Source organism: Patella vulgata, chromosome 8 (genome assembly GCF_932274485.2).
Source record: "Patella vulgata chromosome 8, xgPatVulg1.2, whole genome shotgun sequence".
Taxonomy (NCBI): domain Eukaryota; kingdom Metazoa; phylum Mollusca; class Gastropoda; family Patellidae; genus Patella; species Patella vulgata.
The window spans coordinates 14,640,303-14,655,549 of NC_065886.2; the positions used below are offsets into that span (position 1 = coordinate 14,640,303).

At 34.4% G+C, this 15,247-nt stretch overlaps 2 protein-coding genes across 5 annotated transcripts; one reads left to right on the forward strand and one right to left on the reverse strand.

The window, feature by feature from the left end:
- The first annotated feature begins 1,369 nt into the window (after nt 1–1,369).
- Nucleotides 1,370–8,578, forward strand: LOC126829699 (zinc finger protein 93). Of its 4 annotated transcripts, none has more exons than XM_050559784.2 (3): nt 1,370–1,387; nt 2,555–3,064; nt 5,791–8,578. In XM_050559784.2, the coding sequence occupies exons 2-3, from the start codon at nt 2,571–2,573 to the stop codon at nt 6,332–6,334; spliced, it is 1,038 nt and encodes a 345-aa protein (XP_050415741.2). In that variant the 5' UTR covers nt 1,370–1,387; nt 2,555–2,570; the 3' UTR covers nt 6,335–8,578. The 4 variants fall into 4 exon arrangements, 3 of the variants coding, with proteins under 3 accessions (XP_050415741.2, XP_050415743.2, XP_055958782.1); XM_050559786.2 differs by having other exon boundaries at nt 1,376–1,444; XM_056102807.1 differs by lacking the exon at nt 1,370–1,387 and having other exon boundaries at nt 1,473–3,064.
- A 3,088-nt stretch (nt 8,579–11,666) lies between these two features.
- On the reverse strand, nt 11,667–14,827 carry LOC126829698 (dynein axonemal assembly factor 1). The gene has a single exon (XM_050559783.2). The coding sequence runs from the start codon at nt 14,694–14,696 to the stop codon at nt 13,020–13,022; it is 1,677 nt and encodes a 558-aa protein (XP_050415740.1). The 5' UTR covers nt 14,697–14,827; the 3' UTR covers nt 11,667–13,019.
- Between the last annotated feature and the right edge of the window lie 420 nt (nt 14,828–15,247).

A 15,247-nucleotide genomic window follows, 5' to 3' on the forward strand; every position in this document is an offset into this window, starting at 1 on the left:
TCCGGATCCCTTAAACCCCAAGAGGAGAAAACGCCCTCCCCCCACCCCTCCTTTAGGGTGCCATCTTGTCACCCCTGCCCTGGACACCCCCTCAGGGATACCATTCTTCAATCAAATTACGTGTCACCACGCCCCTACTTCCCACCAGGTATTACTTAAAGAATCTGGCTACACCTCTCTCCCTCGTTCAGGCGCTTTCAACATAAATTAGTAATTTTCTATAAGATAATGAATAACCTTGTTCCAAAATTCCTCTCAAATCTCGTACCACCTCAAATTTCATCATCCATATTAATTGAGAAACCATGACAATATTAAACAGATCAATTGCAAAAACCTCACACTGTCAAAACTCTTTTTTTTCCTCTTTGTATCAAAGATTGGAATAATCTTGCTAGCAACTTATACGAAAATCACTAACGCTGTCACAATTTAAATCAAAGCTTAGGCAAAACTATATTTTACACCCATCACCTGAACTTTATTATACAGGCGATTTAGACAAAATCAAATTCTTAACTGTAAATAACGAAATCTCAAAGGTGACCTAAAACTTCACAAAATGCTAAAATGCATAATATCAAATGACCCTCTTTGCTCCTGTAGAAATGCTATGGAGAATTCTGAACACTTGTCAACAGCAAATTCTTACTTTTTGGACAAAAGCAGGCTACATAAATTGTTTTTGTAACAAACTTTTTTATGAGAAAAGTGTCATAATTGTGCTTTATCCTTTATCGTCAGATGGTGCGACAGGATGGGCACTGAAAGCGAAAGATAATGATATAGACGTAAGTGATATCACAATTAATGCTTTGCATCAATAAAATTGAATCACAATGTCGTCGTATTAATTCATAATAAAAATTGACGTCAAACAGGATGTTGGATTTCTCTGTTTAAAAAGATCAATGTGTATGTATATACGCCAAAATAGAGAGAGAGAGAGAGAGAGAGAGAGAGAGAGAGAGAGAGACCATGTATTTCTCAAAAAATTTCAAGCCGAGGGGGGGGGGTACATTTTCTCAGGAACCTGGCAAGCCCCCTCCTGCAAAAATTCCTGGATCCGCCCCTGGAAAGAGTAATACACGAGATGAAAACGTTAATTTTTTTTAAAACTGTGCCTAAATACTTAATGTTACAAAACGTTTCTGTTCGTAATTTTACATTTAATGACAAACTGCGGCCGTGCAGGGGGCGTTGTATTGGTCATCGGTCAGATCACAAGGGCTGATAAAAAAAATCAATAGGCTTGATTTGTCTATAATGGAGGTATAACCAGATGCAGGACTCAATCCGTTGAGGTATCATTTATATGGGAGGATCCAAGTCACCGAATTGTATTATTAAATTTCAGTGGTTATCTCCCGTTCACATGGTTGTTTGGGTTTGTTGAATTTGACACTACGCTCGTTGTCAATTTTTTTATTGAATAATTCTCCAAGTATTAACATTGTGATGTTCATTTCATAAATATAAACCATTTTTATAACTATTCTGAGACAGTTGTGAGCAGAGCTTTGGTGTAGTTTATTTATGATTTAGCAACGATCTTTGAGTTTGATCGGACGATGTTAGCTGATGATCCTGATCTCGTCCGATCAGAAACCGTTCCTAAAGGAACTAACTAAGCTTTGGTGATGCCCCCAGGGACAAACAAATTTTTCCCCCCAAGAATCCATCAACTTGGAGTTAGTGTTTACGCTTATTAGTTTCAACTTGCAACCTCATTTTTTGATATTGGAAGTTGGAAGTTGTAACCAAGGGACATAACTCGTGTAAGCTTATTGCACGAAATCGCATGCTTGGAAATTGCATTTTGAAGGACTTTTTTGAAACAAAAACGTTACGAATTTAAATTAAAAATTGAAATAATGGTGGATTTGGGTAAATCGTGCTACCTGCTGGCTCAAGTGTTTCGACAAATAATACTGATTAGAAATTACAGTAAACGCTTTAAAAAGTGACTTCAGCATTTCATTCATAAGTTAGGATGTATTACGGCTGTTACGCATACAGTACCAAACTTTCACTCATTTTGAAAATTGTAAGGTCGAGAGATGAGGTACCGTTACCTTTACTAACTTTTAGAATGGTGCAGGTTGTAGGGTCTGATAATGACATCTGTCTAGCCCTGTGTACACATTGGCGTGCACGTAAAAGATCTCTTATTGGTAGTTGAAATTCGATATAAGAGTGGGCCATAGCACTGTTGTCAGGGCAAAATTTCCCTCATAGCACACTGTATGGCGTATGCCTGTCTTCATTATCCTGGTCAGGAACAGAACAGTAGGACGTTAATTCTCATTTTATTTTCAAATGTAGGGATTCAAATGTCAGTGGTGCAGGATGGAATTCCTGGCAAGGAACAGTATATAGTCGTTAGCATGCACATAAAAGAACCCTTGGCAGTTGGAATTCGATGTAAGAGTAAGCTGTAGCACCACTGTCTGGGCAAAATTACACTCATTGCACACTGCATGGCACTTGGTCAACTTCATTAACCTGGTAGGAGTAGAAAAGTAGAATGTAAAACCCCTTTTATTCATTCCAGGTTTGCTTCTACGGCAATGGATACTGGTAAAGGCTACACATTGTATAAGACTACAGCTATTAATTCTGATGATAGGCAAGGTCCCAAACCGAAGAAGAGAAAAGTTTATCGCAGTAAATATAACAAAGATGGGTTGCCAGAGCACAAGAGAGAAACAAAATGTCGAATCTGCGGAAAGGAATTTAAGACTAATCCAAAACTTGCCCGACATATTGAAATAACACATGGGGAGCGAAAGTTCAAATGTGAAATCTGTGGCAAAGGTTCTCAAACTGCAGCAAATTTGAAAAAACATTATCAAGTGCATTCTGGTGAACGCCCCTATAACTGCGAAATTTGCGGACAGTGTTTTGCTTACAGTGGAAATCTGAATAATCATATAATAGACCATTTAGCTGATAAAAAGCCTGATTTTTCTAATCTAACTGATTTTCAGTCAAAACAGATTCACATAAATAATAATGATATGCCAAAATCTTTCAGCCAACATCTATCAGAGGCACAGGAGAGGTAAGATATTTCAGACTAGCGGTGCAAGTTACAATCAAATCATTTTTAAAGTTAAAATTTCATATTTTCTAAGAAAGTCAAAACATAATTATTTCTATGTCTTTTGCTCAATAGGTTGTCAACTCACTATTATACGAGCATAGGTTATCTTTCTCACACTTAAAAATCTTCACACCGAAAATAATAATACAATTACCTCCCAATTACCTCCCTTGATTTCCTATTCCCAACCATGGAATAGCTATCTTCAAACGTTTGAATTTGAAGTTGAAAATGATATGAAATTGTAACTTTAAGCCCTTCTTTTTTTGACCCCATGTGGGAAAAGCATCAATTTTTTTTTAAATAATGCAAGTAATTATGTCAACATATCCTTTCCATAAGTATAACCCAAGCCCGAACGTCAATATTACCTGCAACAGGTAAATTTCAACATTAGTAATTTCCGCCGTTCTCCGTCGGTAGTCGGAACTTTCCGTCGATAATCTGTGACGTCATTTTAGTCCTTCTGCACATAGAAATATAGACTAGAATATGAGCAGAAAGTTACGACTATCCACGGAGAATGGCGGAAATTGCTAACGTTGAAATTTACCTGTTGCAGGTAGGCCTAATATTGACATTCGGGTTCGTGTTATACTTATGGAAAGTATATGTTGACATAATTACTTGCATTATTTAAAAAATTTATGAACCTTTTCCGGTGACTTTTAAAAGGGAAGTTTTGACAATTTATATTTATGACTTTGCTTAGCATATAGACAGTCACTTTCACAGTGCAGAAATTGGTGACTTATGGTCAAGCTCACATATAAAACTGAAAGTTGTATTTTTTCGAAAAAGCATCGCAAAGTTTCATATAGTTGCCCAAGGCCATAATTTGTCCATGAAGGTTTGGAGGTGTCTTTCTGAACTGTTTTATTCATCAAAATATATCTGAGATTTCACCTTTAAAGATGCCTTCTCACGAACAAATTGTGTGATTTGATGATACCTGTATATTTGGAATTAAAACATATTCGAACTAATTTATCTATCAGACATTTGCTTCAAACTACCATAAGTCATAAAAATCTATTTTAAGCGGCTCTATTTATACGTGACTAGTTGAGAGAGATAAAAGTCTAAGTGAATTATTGAATTATTATCTGCCAACTTCTTTTTCCGCTTTTTAGCCACATAGTCTGCTGTACATTTAAGTATCTCACTGTTATCACAACTGCTAGCCAATAAACTGTCGGGTTGCGAGTTAGTTGTACACTTACATTTTTGTCCTGTGCACGCTCCATGAGTGTTTTTCAGGGAATCCAGTATTTTGCTAGTAATATTCGGTGTCTCTACTTTCCATACCCAATCTGTCATACATTTATTGGAAATAACTACATTTCGTTGGAATGTATCTTTAAAAAAAAATTTATATTTTGCTTTTGGCACAAATACAATGAGGAAGTTAAAGGAGCTAAATCGCTAATATTTTGGACCTAGAAATTAACACAAATGGATCGTAATGCATATAATAATGTAATATGAATATATATAAACTGATTTACATTCAATTGTTTCCATTTGTACTCTAATTTCAAATCAGTTACGTTCGGCGAAATGTCTGAAGTCTTAATCAAATGAAAATTTCTAGCTTCTGGATATTCTAGTCTACATAGTATTTATTGCGCATACTCTCCCGATATGAATATGCCGTTACCGTTTGACATGACTTGTTGAATGTCTAGCCTTGTTCTTCGAGTCCCTTGTTAGAATGGGCCTGAAACGCATTATGGTACACGATTCGTGTACCAATGGTAAAATGTTTATTTTGTCTTAAATATTGGATATTAGAAGCCCATCTTTTCCCGGCAAGATCACAACATCAATGTTGATTTAAATTGACAAATAATTTGTGTTTTCAATGTCGAAGATTTTGGATGATATTGAGTTAGAGACTTAGCTACTTTAAGTCAAGTACAAATATTTTTTTTATGGCCCAATGTCATTTTGAAATTGCATATTTTATTTATCTTAAACGTTGGCTACAAGTGATTGAAATGTTTAGTAAAACTTTACAAAAAATGAGACTCAATGAGAGTGTACTGGATTTTGATTTCACATGGTTTAGCCTTTTATTGTACGTTTCTCAGAATATCGGATTGTATGGGATGATCCAAACCTCCAAATTGTACTATATTTCATAATTAATCATTGAGTTATCTCCCTTCCACAATGGCTGGCTTTTGACAGGAATTTTGATCTCATTTTAGATTTGACCCCCTTTTATTGTGTATTCTACCAACAAATAACTGATTTGGTAAACTTCTACGTTTTTATTTTTATTTTTTCAGTATTTTTTATTCTTTTGATTTCAACAGGCTATATTGTCTTCCAGTATTGATATTTTCTTACGTTTTAGTCTATTGATTAGGGTTTGAACATCAACATTCACTGATGAATTGTTCAATAAATCATCCATAATGATACAACAGATAGGTTTGTACACTGTCATCCCCTGTTTGATTATAATGTACTTAGAAGCCAGGGAATGCACTAAGAAAAGTGATCTTTTACAGTCTTACTTTGTTGGAGCTTGTGTCCGGGCTCAAACAAACCTTGATTCTGTAAATTCAGAATATTTCATTTCACCCCCATATTGATTCCAATCTGATAAATTCAACAGTTATATCCTTTAGTGTGCCGGTAGTTCAATGTATAAAGTCCTGTTATTTTTCTTCCAGGTTTGTTTCTGGGGCAATGGATACAGGTAAAGGCTACACATTTTATAAAAGCACTGCTGTTGGCTCTGATGGACAAGGTCCCAAAAAGAGAAAAGTTTATCGCAGTAAACATAACAAAGATGGGTTACAAGAGGATCAGAGAGAAAGAAAATGTCCAATCTGCGGAAAGGAATTTGCGACCAATAAAAAACTTGCCAGCCATATTGAAATAACACATGAGGAGCGGAAGTTCAAATGTGAGACTTGCGGCAAATTTTTTCAAACTGCAGGAAATTTGAAAAAACATGATCTAGTGCATTCTGGTGAACGCCCTTATTACTGCGAAATTTGCGGACGATCTTTCACTCAGAGTGGAAACCTAAATAATCATATAAAAGGACATTTAACGGATAAAAAGCCTGATTTAGCTACTTTATCTAATCCAAGTGATTTAAATGTAGTTCGACCTAAACAGATTCACATGACCGAACCATGTCAAGTAACTTGTCAAGCAACGGGTGAAAAGAAAACCGGTTCTTTACATTTAGTTTATAAATTTATTTAAAGCAGAATTTTTACTTGTCAAACATGGATTATGTAAGATATACATGTAGATAAAGAACTGATAGATAAAGAACTGACAGTTTTCTCTGTAATAGGTCATAAATGGGTAATGAAAAGGGAATATGTTGAAAATTTCAGTCATATCACTTCACTCTGAGCAGAGTTATTGTCAATTGCAGAACAGAATAATCATGATTGTCATTGCTACTGTTGTTACGATAATAAACAAAATCTTGATTATCCATTTTTAAATTAAATCATTGATTGCAAATCCTGTTTAAATCTGTTGAAATTCTGGAGCATCTAATGGCATCGAGAGTTGATTATATGTATGTGCTTGGTATGTGAATGGATGCCTAATTAATAATTTATATAACATTGAAGGCGTAAAGAGAGACCTGCAATAAGCAGATTTACATGTACATGTAGCTTTTGAATCATACCTCTTTAAATTTGAACAATCTATATAATATGTGCAATTTTTATACGCCCCATATTGATTTTGGATTATGGTTGTATAATGTTATCACCTGTGTCCTTTGGTCCATCCAACTTTTTTTTGTTAATGCTCTACACACAGTTCTACATGATAGTTCATTATGTTATCCTTCTGTTCACTTTTTGATGGTTAAATCTTGTGATACAGGATACAGACTAAAGTTCTCCATACTAAGTGAGATTGTCCTGCATTTCCCAGAGATTGACATTTTTACTTTTAAAGTTTAATACAAAGAGTATAACCAGTAATAGAACTTTAAATGTTGATCCCTGGGATATGTTAACAACTACTTTAGAATTAGCACAGACACCTTTGCCACCAGGTGAGGGGTAAAGCTCTGTCTATATTTCAAATTCCATAAAGTCATTCCTCAGTTACATCCATATATTAAGCTACGGTTCTTTATTTTTGTTTTGTATTAATTTAATGTATATTTGTTTAGGATAATGATTTTATGAAGTTATTTGACCGTAAAATATTAGTGGTTCATATATTTGTAATAAGAAAAGCACAATACAATGTATATATTGAGAACGATTAGAGAACACTTGTCGAAGCATTTATCTGTACTAACCAGTGATTGTTTTTACATATAAAATTGTATTCTGCTTTTATTGTTTTTAATAGTTAAATGAAATACCACTCAAGGATAATTTCTAAATGAAATGCCAATCAAGGATTATGTGCAATTATTTTTCTCATGTTTCTTTTTCAGTCATGAGCTTGTCCTGATATTCATATTAATAAAACAGCAAAGGTTGTGCATAGTTTTATTTTTGGTGTACATAAGAAAATTATGTTAGACATTTAATATTCTACTTTATAATAATTTTATCTTTGGTGTAGTTAGTAAAATACGTATTGTTGTGCAATTTCCTATGGAGGCCAAACCAATTTGAATTTCTGTTTTTCAGGAACATTTGTTATACTTTCACTTTCTATTTTTTCAGGGGAAAAACTAATTTAAAAACACTTCTCAAAAGCTTTTAGTTTCAAATATTTAATATTTGAAATTTTAACTAAACTTTGCACACAAGAATTGAGTGGGTTACTTAGTGACCAAGTCCCTGAAGAAATAAAAATTAAACTGGTTTGGCTGGAGGATTAATATGTTGTTATTTTATTGATCAGGGTGGGTGGGTTGTCTAGTGGTTTAATGTGTGCGCGTGAAACCGTAAGGTCTGTCACTGAGTCAAATGGAGTAGTTTCTATTCCACCAAGGAATAGGGTCATATGTCCAACCTCGTGGGTTTCCTCCCACTACTAAAGATCCCTATTTGCAAGCGCTGGAAACAAAAATCAAAATGATCAGATTTTTGATTTTGTTATATTTATTTATTTGATTTATATAGTATTTATATAATAGATGTACATTACTATTGTTTATATTGTACCATTATATACACGTATGTACAATATATTACATGTACTGTATTTACAATATATTACACATACTGTTTATATTGTACGGTTATATACATGTATGTACAATATATTACACGTATATATTACATGTACTGTTTATATTGTACCGTTATATACATGTATGTACAGTATATTACACGTATATATTACATGTACTGTTTATATTGTACCGTTATATACATGTATGTACAGTATATTACACGTATGTACAATATATTACACGTATGTACAATCATGTACTGTTTATACTGTACCCTTATTATGTACACTATATTACACGTATTGAGTGATTAAATATACATACCAGTACTAAAAGTCAAACTTTGATTGTTAATTGTTGATTCTTTGAAACATACAGCGTCAATGAGTTTATGCAAGCCAGAAAGACAACAGGCTAATCAAGACGATCATACATGTATGCGGCCATCAGGAGTGCTACGATGAGGGAAATATTGTCCAGACAGCGGTGCTATGGTCCACTATTATTTTCAAATCAAACTATCAAGGATTCTTGGGGGGTTGGATGGCTGAATGGTTAGCGTGCGCGCGCTGTATCACAAAGTCTGTCATTGAGTCAACTGGCGTGGTTTCGAATCCCCGCTTGTACGTGACAAGGAGTAGGGTCGCCTGTCCAACCTCGTGGGTTTTCTCCGGTTTCCTCCCACTGCTAAAGACCCCTATGCGCAAGCGAATTATTGAAATAAAATTAAACCATATGTTTGTCCCAAAATGACCTAGTTGTGTCGAGTGGACGTTAAACCCCATTTTTCTCTCTCTCTATCAAGGATTCTTTAACATTTACACCAGCATCTACACAGGACCTCAGTTTATTGTTTCATCCAAATAGCTAGACACTTTTCCTTGGCAGATCCTCTGATCTGCATCAATGACAAGGGAAAACCACACTCAGATAGCCTGGACAACTTTCTCGGCTAATACAGGGATCTATAGACCCAGTATTCCTGGTTAGTGAGCCAGCACCAAAATCACTGATCCACTTTCACCTCAACTGAAATTAATGACAAGAGCCAAGTTAAATTAAATGGAGACGCAATATTGGACTCTATAAACACTGACATTTTATACACGGACACATTTGTTAAAATGCACTATAAAGATTTACACACTATTGAGTCAATTCATTCAGTTCAGTTCAGTTCAATGAGTTGTCTTTTAAGAATTGTCAACTCTTGTAATGGATATTTTAAAATGAATTAAACAGGGTTATCATCCTTTTCTGCACCTACTACACTAATGAACATTGCAATACACAAAAACACATACTTATGGAAAAACATAATATGGTAACTTGAGAGAATACTTTCCCATTTTCACCCAAATAAATTAAAGGAGCTAAATCGCTAATATTTGTGACCTAGAAATTGACACAAATGGGTGGCAACACATATAATAATGTATGAATGTATATAAACTGATTTACATTCAATCGTTTCTGTTTTTACTGTAATTTCTAATCAGTTAATGTTCAGCGAAATGTGCCAAAGTCTCTATTAAATGACAATCTTTAGCCTCCGGTTATTCCAGTCTACACCGATGGTGTTTATTGCGCATGCTCTCCAGATAAGAATATAGCGTCACCATTTGACAGGACTTGTGGAATATGTCTAGCCTCGTCCCTTGTTCCAAATGGCACTGAAACGCATTATGGTACACGATTCGTGTACCAATGGTAAATTGTTTATTTTGTCTTGAATATTGGACATCAGAAGCCCATCTTTTCCCTGTAAGATCACAAGGCCAATGTTGATTTGAATTGACAAATAATTCGTGTTTTCAATGTCGAAGATTTTTGATGATATTGAGTTAGAGATTTAGCTACTTTAAGTAGCTGTTTTTCCATAAGTATGTGTTTTTGTGTATTGCTCTATCCAGTTACTAAATGCCTCTGAAAGATTAGGATTACACTAATGAAGACAGGCATGGGCCTGTTGCCATATAGTCTGCTGTGGGGTAAATTGTCCCTTCCTAATGACTAGACACTGTTCCTTGTCAGGGTCTCTGTCCTGAATCCTGACAAGGTGGAACCATGCCTAGAAAATGGGTAATTTAACATTATGTACTGGTATTTGGAAATTATTTTGTATTGTACCAGGGGTGGGCCTAATGGTTATGTCCTTCCTAAGTAATATGCAATCTGATGTATGAAAATTGTTGCACTTGTTTTTCAACATAATTCACAACTATTCCCTTGTTCCTCCAGCATAATGATTTAACCTTTAACCTGTCAGAAAACCACTATTTTTTTAAAAACTTCCACAGCAGTGATGACTTCATCATCCATCCCAAATCTGCAGCACCTGAAGATAGATTTGAGTTCTGGGAAAAGAAAGTTAGATCTGGAGAATAGGATAACGGAGGGTGGATCTTGAAGTCATTGCCCTGGAGCAGCCAGACACCTCTGTCATGTGCAGTAGCTATATAACTGGCTGGCTAATAGTCTGTCCTGCATTATTGTGTGGAGACCAGCATTAACTTTAACTTGGTTCATCTTCAGTACTGACTCTGCACCGTTCTAAAATTCAGCACACCAATGTTTGACTGCACTATACCAAGGAGCATTATCACCTAATGTTTATGTAATGTCATGAATTTGTGTAACCATTCTCCATTTTGAGAGCAAATGACAGGGCTATTCTGTTTGACAGCGGTATGTAGGAGATACTAACACATAAAATTCACATTTTGCATATCAAGCAAATGCCAAGATATTTTTTTAGCAGTATGAGCAGATTGGTTGAATTTGGGCGATCTATTTCATGGCAAGGCTGGAAACTTTTGGACACCCCTCATGTATGTTAAATGAAAAGATCCCTGTTCATTTTGCAGATATAAAATATTTGAGACTCTTGAATTCACACTTCACAGGTGTGCACTTTTCATTTATGTTGCATCACTAACAGACACACGCATTAAAGATACATTATGGGAGATTCGATAACGAGTTGGCACTTCTCACTATAATAGTTAAAACCTAGATAATGTAAAGGCAATTTGCTAAAAATTTCATTCAAATTGATCCACTATGAACCGAGAACTAAGCGATTAAAATTTTCGCCTAGCCTCGATCATCATTGCTAAAGTCAGTATGATAAACAGCATAGTCTCAATTATCCATTTAATCGTTAAATCGTGAAGGAAAGTTATGCAGTAAATCGGCTCATAATCCACCAAAGATCGCAGGCTAGCGATGACATCTAGAGTTGATTATGGACTGGATAGGTTAATTAATGTCTAATTAATAATTTAGATAACATTTCAGGCCTAAAGAAAGACATGCAATAGACAGATTTAGCTCTTGCATAATGTATGTTTAAATTTATGTCAGGCCAAAACCACAGGTGATTAGACAATGGCATTTACCCCATAACTATTAATAATAATACAAAAGTCTTTACGAATATTTATTGTAAATCATAAACAAACAATAAGTTTCATATATTGAATAAATAAACAGATGTAAGATTACAAAACAATATTGTTTACATTAAAAATAAATAATTATGCCTGATTAGCTGCACAATGAATTCTTTAGCTTTTCAGTTGGTCAATGAATAAATGGAATTTTTGAATAAAAATAAATACGATAAACAATGCCATGGGAAGAAATTTGGATATGGAAAAATGAGAAAATTTGGATGAGAACTGATGATATGGTATGGCTCTATTAAGTTGTCAAGGTAAAATGGGAAATTGTTCCATTTAACTATCTGAATTTTGACTGTTCTTCGTTATTATGACTCCTGAATGAGCACTAACAATTTTTATAATTTTCAAAATTATATCCATAAAAATCTGTCCTGTACTGCATTAAAATGACAGACCATGATAATATTCCCACACCAAAATTAAATACAGTTGTTAAATAAAAAGGTACACAAAACAAGTATATGCTTATGGTACCTGTAATTAATGCTTTATATTATATGTTGACCTTTTGTCATCCCTACTCATTTTAAACATCTATCTATTGCCAGTAATAAAACAATAAATATTCTGTAACCTGTACATTAAAGACAGTCAAAGATGTGGTTACCACATTCAAGTAACCTGTACATTTAAAAAGTAATAAAATAGTCAAATGTATGGTAACCACATTCAGGTTTAAAACAATACAATAACCAACATTGGTTTTTGACTTATCCGGTAAATAAAATATTAATAATATTTAATGTACTTCATGATATAAACAATAATATATTTAAATTTCAATTGTGGTTATTTCGGAAGTAGGCATGACACAGTGGGTATCGTTATTTCATAGCAACGGATCGTCTACTGAGTAAAATGGAATCCCTTGTGTGAATTTGAGTATCTAAAAGGAATACCAGTCCAAAAATGGTACACATTCTGTTCATTATTTACAAAGATTTTATGATTTATGAATCAAATATCATTCAGAGATCTCTCTGCAGATGATTTAAACAAGCCAGCATCACCTGTAAGATTTGGGTAAAATCTTTTGTTAGGCCTCTTTTTTTTAATCCAAAGAATTAATTGAAGCCACAAGATCATCTATCCTTGATATTTAATTTTTTTCTTTCTTAATTGAATCTTAAATTATCAATTGACTAAATTTTAATGTGGATTAAGTCATGAAAACACAAGCCAAGATATTGTCTAAAAATGAAAAAAAATTCAGTACTCCTATACAGTAACATGACTGACAGTCAGAAATGTTGGATTAATAATGATAATCGTCATGTTAAAAAGATGATGTGATCAAGGTATTTACACAGGACACTTAATCGAGTTCACCAAATAAATCATCATCATCATCATAACTACTTGATTTCTTTTCACTATTTCCAGCTCCAGGTTGTGTTAAATTCACTAGATTTCCTATTTGTTGTAAAATGTCTTTTTCACTAGATGTATCTGTTAATTGTGTTTCAACTGAAGATAAAGAAGTGTCTTTATTAGTTGGAGTGCTTGGGGTTGATTCAGATTGTGTGTCCAACTCTTGTATAAGATGTTTATTAACAGGAGCTGCCCACGTATCTCTATCACCATCGTCATTGAGTTCTACTATTCTTGGTCTATTATTAGGTGTCCGGGTCGTCTGTAAGATGATTTCATCGTCGATATCAACATCTTCTAAGTCGGGTAAATCATTTAAGTTGCTGTTTGGGGTCTCATAAACATCATTAAATTCTCGATTATTAGGCTTTGAGAAAATGCTGTCGGCTGCTTCGTTTGGCTTGATGGATGTTATAAAAGGCATGTCTTCGTCGTCCATGTCTTCATCAATCTTCTTTGGTTCAGTTTCGTCATCTTTTGTTTGTGAAGGGTTATTTGGTTCTTCTGATTGCGTAGCATTTTCTAATTCGTATGTTCCATAGAGCCAATCCACAGATTTTGGGTCCACTACAACATGTTGGCCATCTCCCATTTCCTGATCTTCATTTAATTCTTTTTCTATCCTGTTAGCTTCGTTCCGCTGTCTCACTTCCAGTAACGCATCAACACTGTCTTGTATTCGTTGTCGTTCTTTACTGATCCATCTTTCTCGTTCGATCTTTTCAGCTTCCGCACCTCCAGTAGCCCACGCATCAATACATGCTCTGTCTTTCGGGAAGACAGGGCGATCATCCAGATAGGTTAGTTCTTTTAAGTTAGCGATAAAGGTTTTTCTATAATTCTTCACTTTTTTCATAAATGGATTGCCCATTAGATTCAACACTCGTAGATTTTTCATTTGTTTCAATACTTCTAAAATATCTGGATCCTCTATTTTATTATGTGAAAGATCTAAAACTCCAAGTTGTGAACACTCGGCTAATTCTTCTATATCTTCTCTTGTTTTAAGATAATTATGTGAAATACTGAGGGTATGCAACACGGGTAAACACGCAATATTTTCAATTTTACTAATTTTGTTGTTACAAACATTTAGCGTATCTAATATTTGTAATGGTTCTAAGTTTTCAAGCTTTTCAATTAAATTCTGTTGGAGGTAAAGGCATCGGAGTTCTTTCTGGTTGTCTAAATTTTCAATAACTTGAATTCCATTTGTTTCTAGCCACAAACACTTTAAACCAGTATATTCGTCTAAGTTCTCGATCTTCATAATACTTTTGAAATGCAGGTACAAAACGTCATTTAGATAAGGTGTTGTGTACATTTTTAACTTTTTACAATGTTCTTTCAGGAACGCCTTTGTTAAAACATTCTTGTGTTCAAATTTGTTATTTGTGATGGGTTTCTTCTCTACATTTACACTAACTTCTTGGTTTTCATTTTTAACATCATCAGATTTCTCCTCTCCAGACACAAGGCTTTCAAATAACTCTTCCTTTTTAGTTATCTCGACTTGTGGTGTAGTTTTCTTCTCTTCTTCAACTTCTATTATCAGTCGATTGCCATTATCAGTTGAAGAAACTGGTATTTCGTCATTCGGTATTTCAGTTATTAGCGGCATTTTTGTTTTTAGATATTCAGAGCACGTAAAAATGTGTATGATTAACTTGCAACACTCTAATAAATGGACTAATGTGTCGAAGAAAAAACCTTGCCACAACAAAATTGATAGCAATGGCGTCCCTGGTTACCGTTGCTGGACCTGTGTATTTATTTTTTTGACAACCAAGTCTATTGTAGACTCATATGTCAAGACTCTTTATTTCAGAGTTATCTCCCATCTGTTCAATGGTCTGTTGTGATGAATTTTTTATTTCATTTTTCACCTTCATATTTAAAAGAATAAAATAAGCTAAATTATTACACTGGGCTGCGAATATTTTGACCATAAAGGACTCCAGGTAGTATAGTCCTTATAATATAAATATAAAGTGTCAGTCGAAATTTACTGCTTACTTGATGTTGCCTGAATGCATGTTTATAAATTACAATGAGACCAACCAATCGTCCAATGAATGAATGAATGAAATGGGGTTTAAATTAACGCCCTACTGTTCTGCTCCTAACCTGGGCTATTGAAGATGGGCATACGACATACAGTGTGCTATGAGG

What these genes read in the sequence shown, in the direction of transcription:
- LOC126829699 (XM_050559784.2), top strand. Translation starts at nt 2,571, where the DNA reads ATGGATACTGGTAAAGGCTACACATTGTATAAGACTACAGCTATTAAT. An exon ending in CTATCAGAGGCACAGGAGAG is followed by an intron (nt 3,065 to 5,790) that starts GTAAGATATTTC and finishes TTTTTCTTCCAG; the next exon opens with GTTTGTTTCTGGGGCAATGG.
- LOC126829698 (XM_050559783.2), bottom strand. Translation starts at nt 14,696, where the DNA reads ATGCCGCTAATAACTGAAATACCGAATGACGAAATACCAGTTTCTTCA.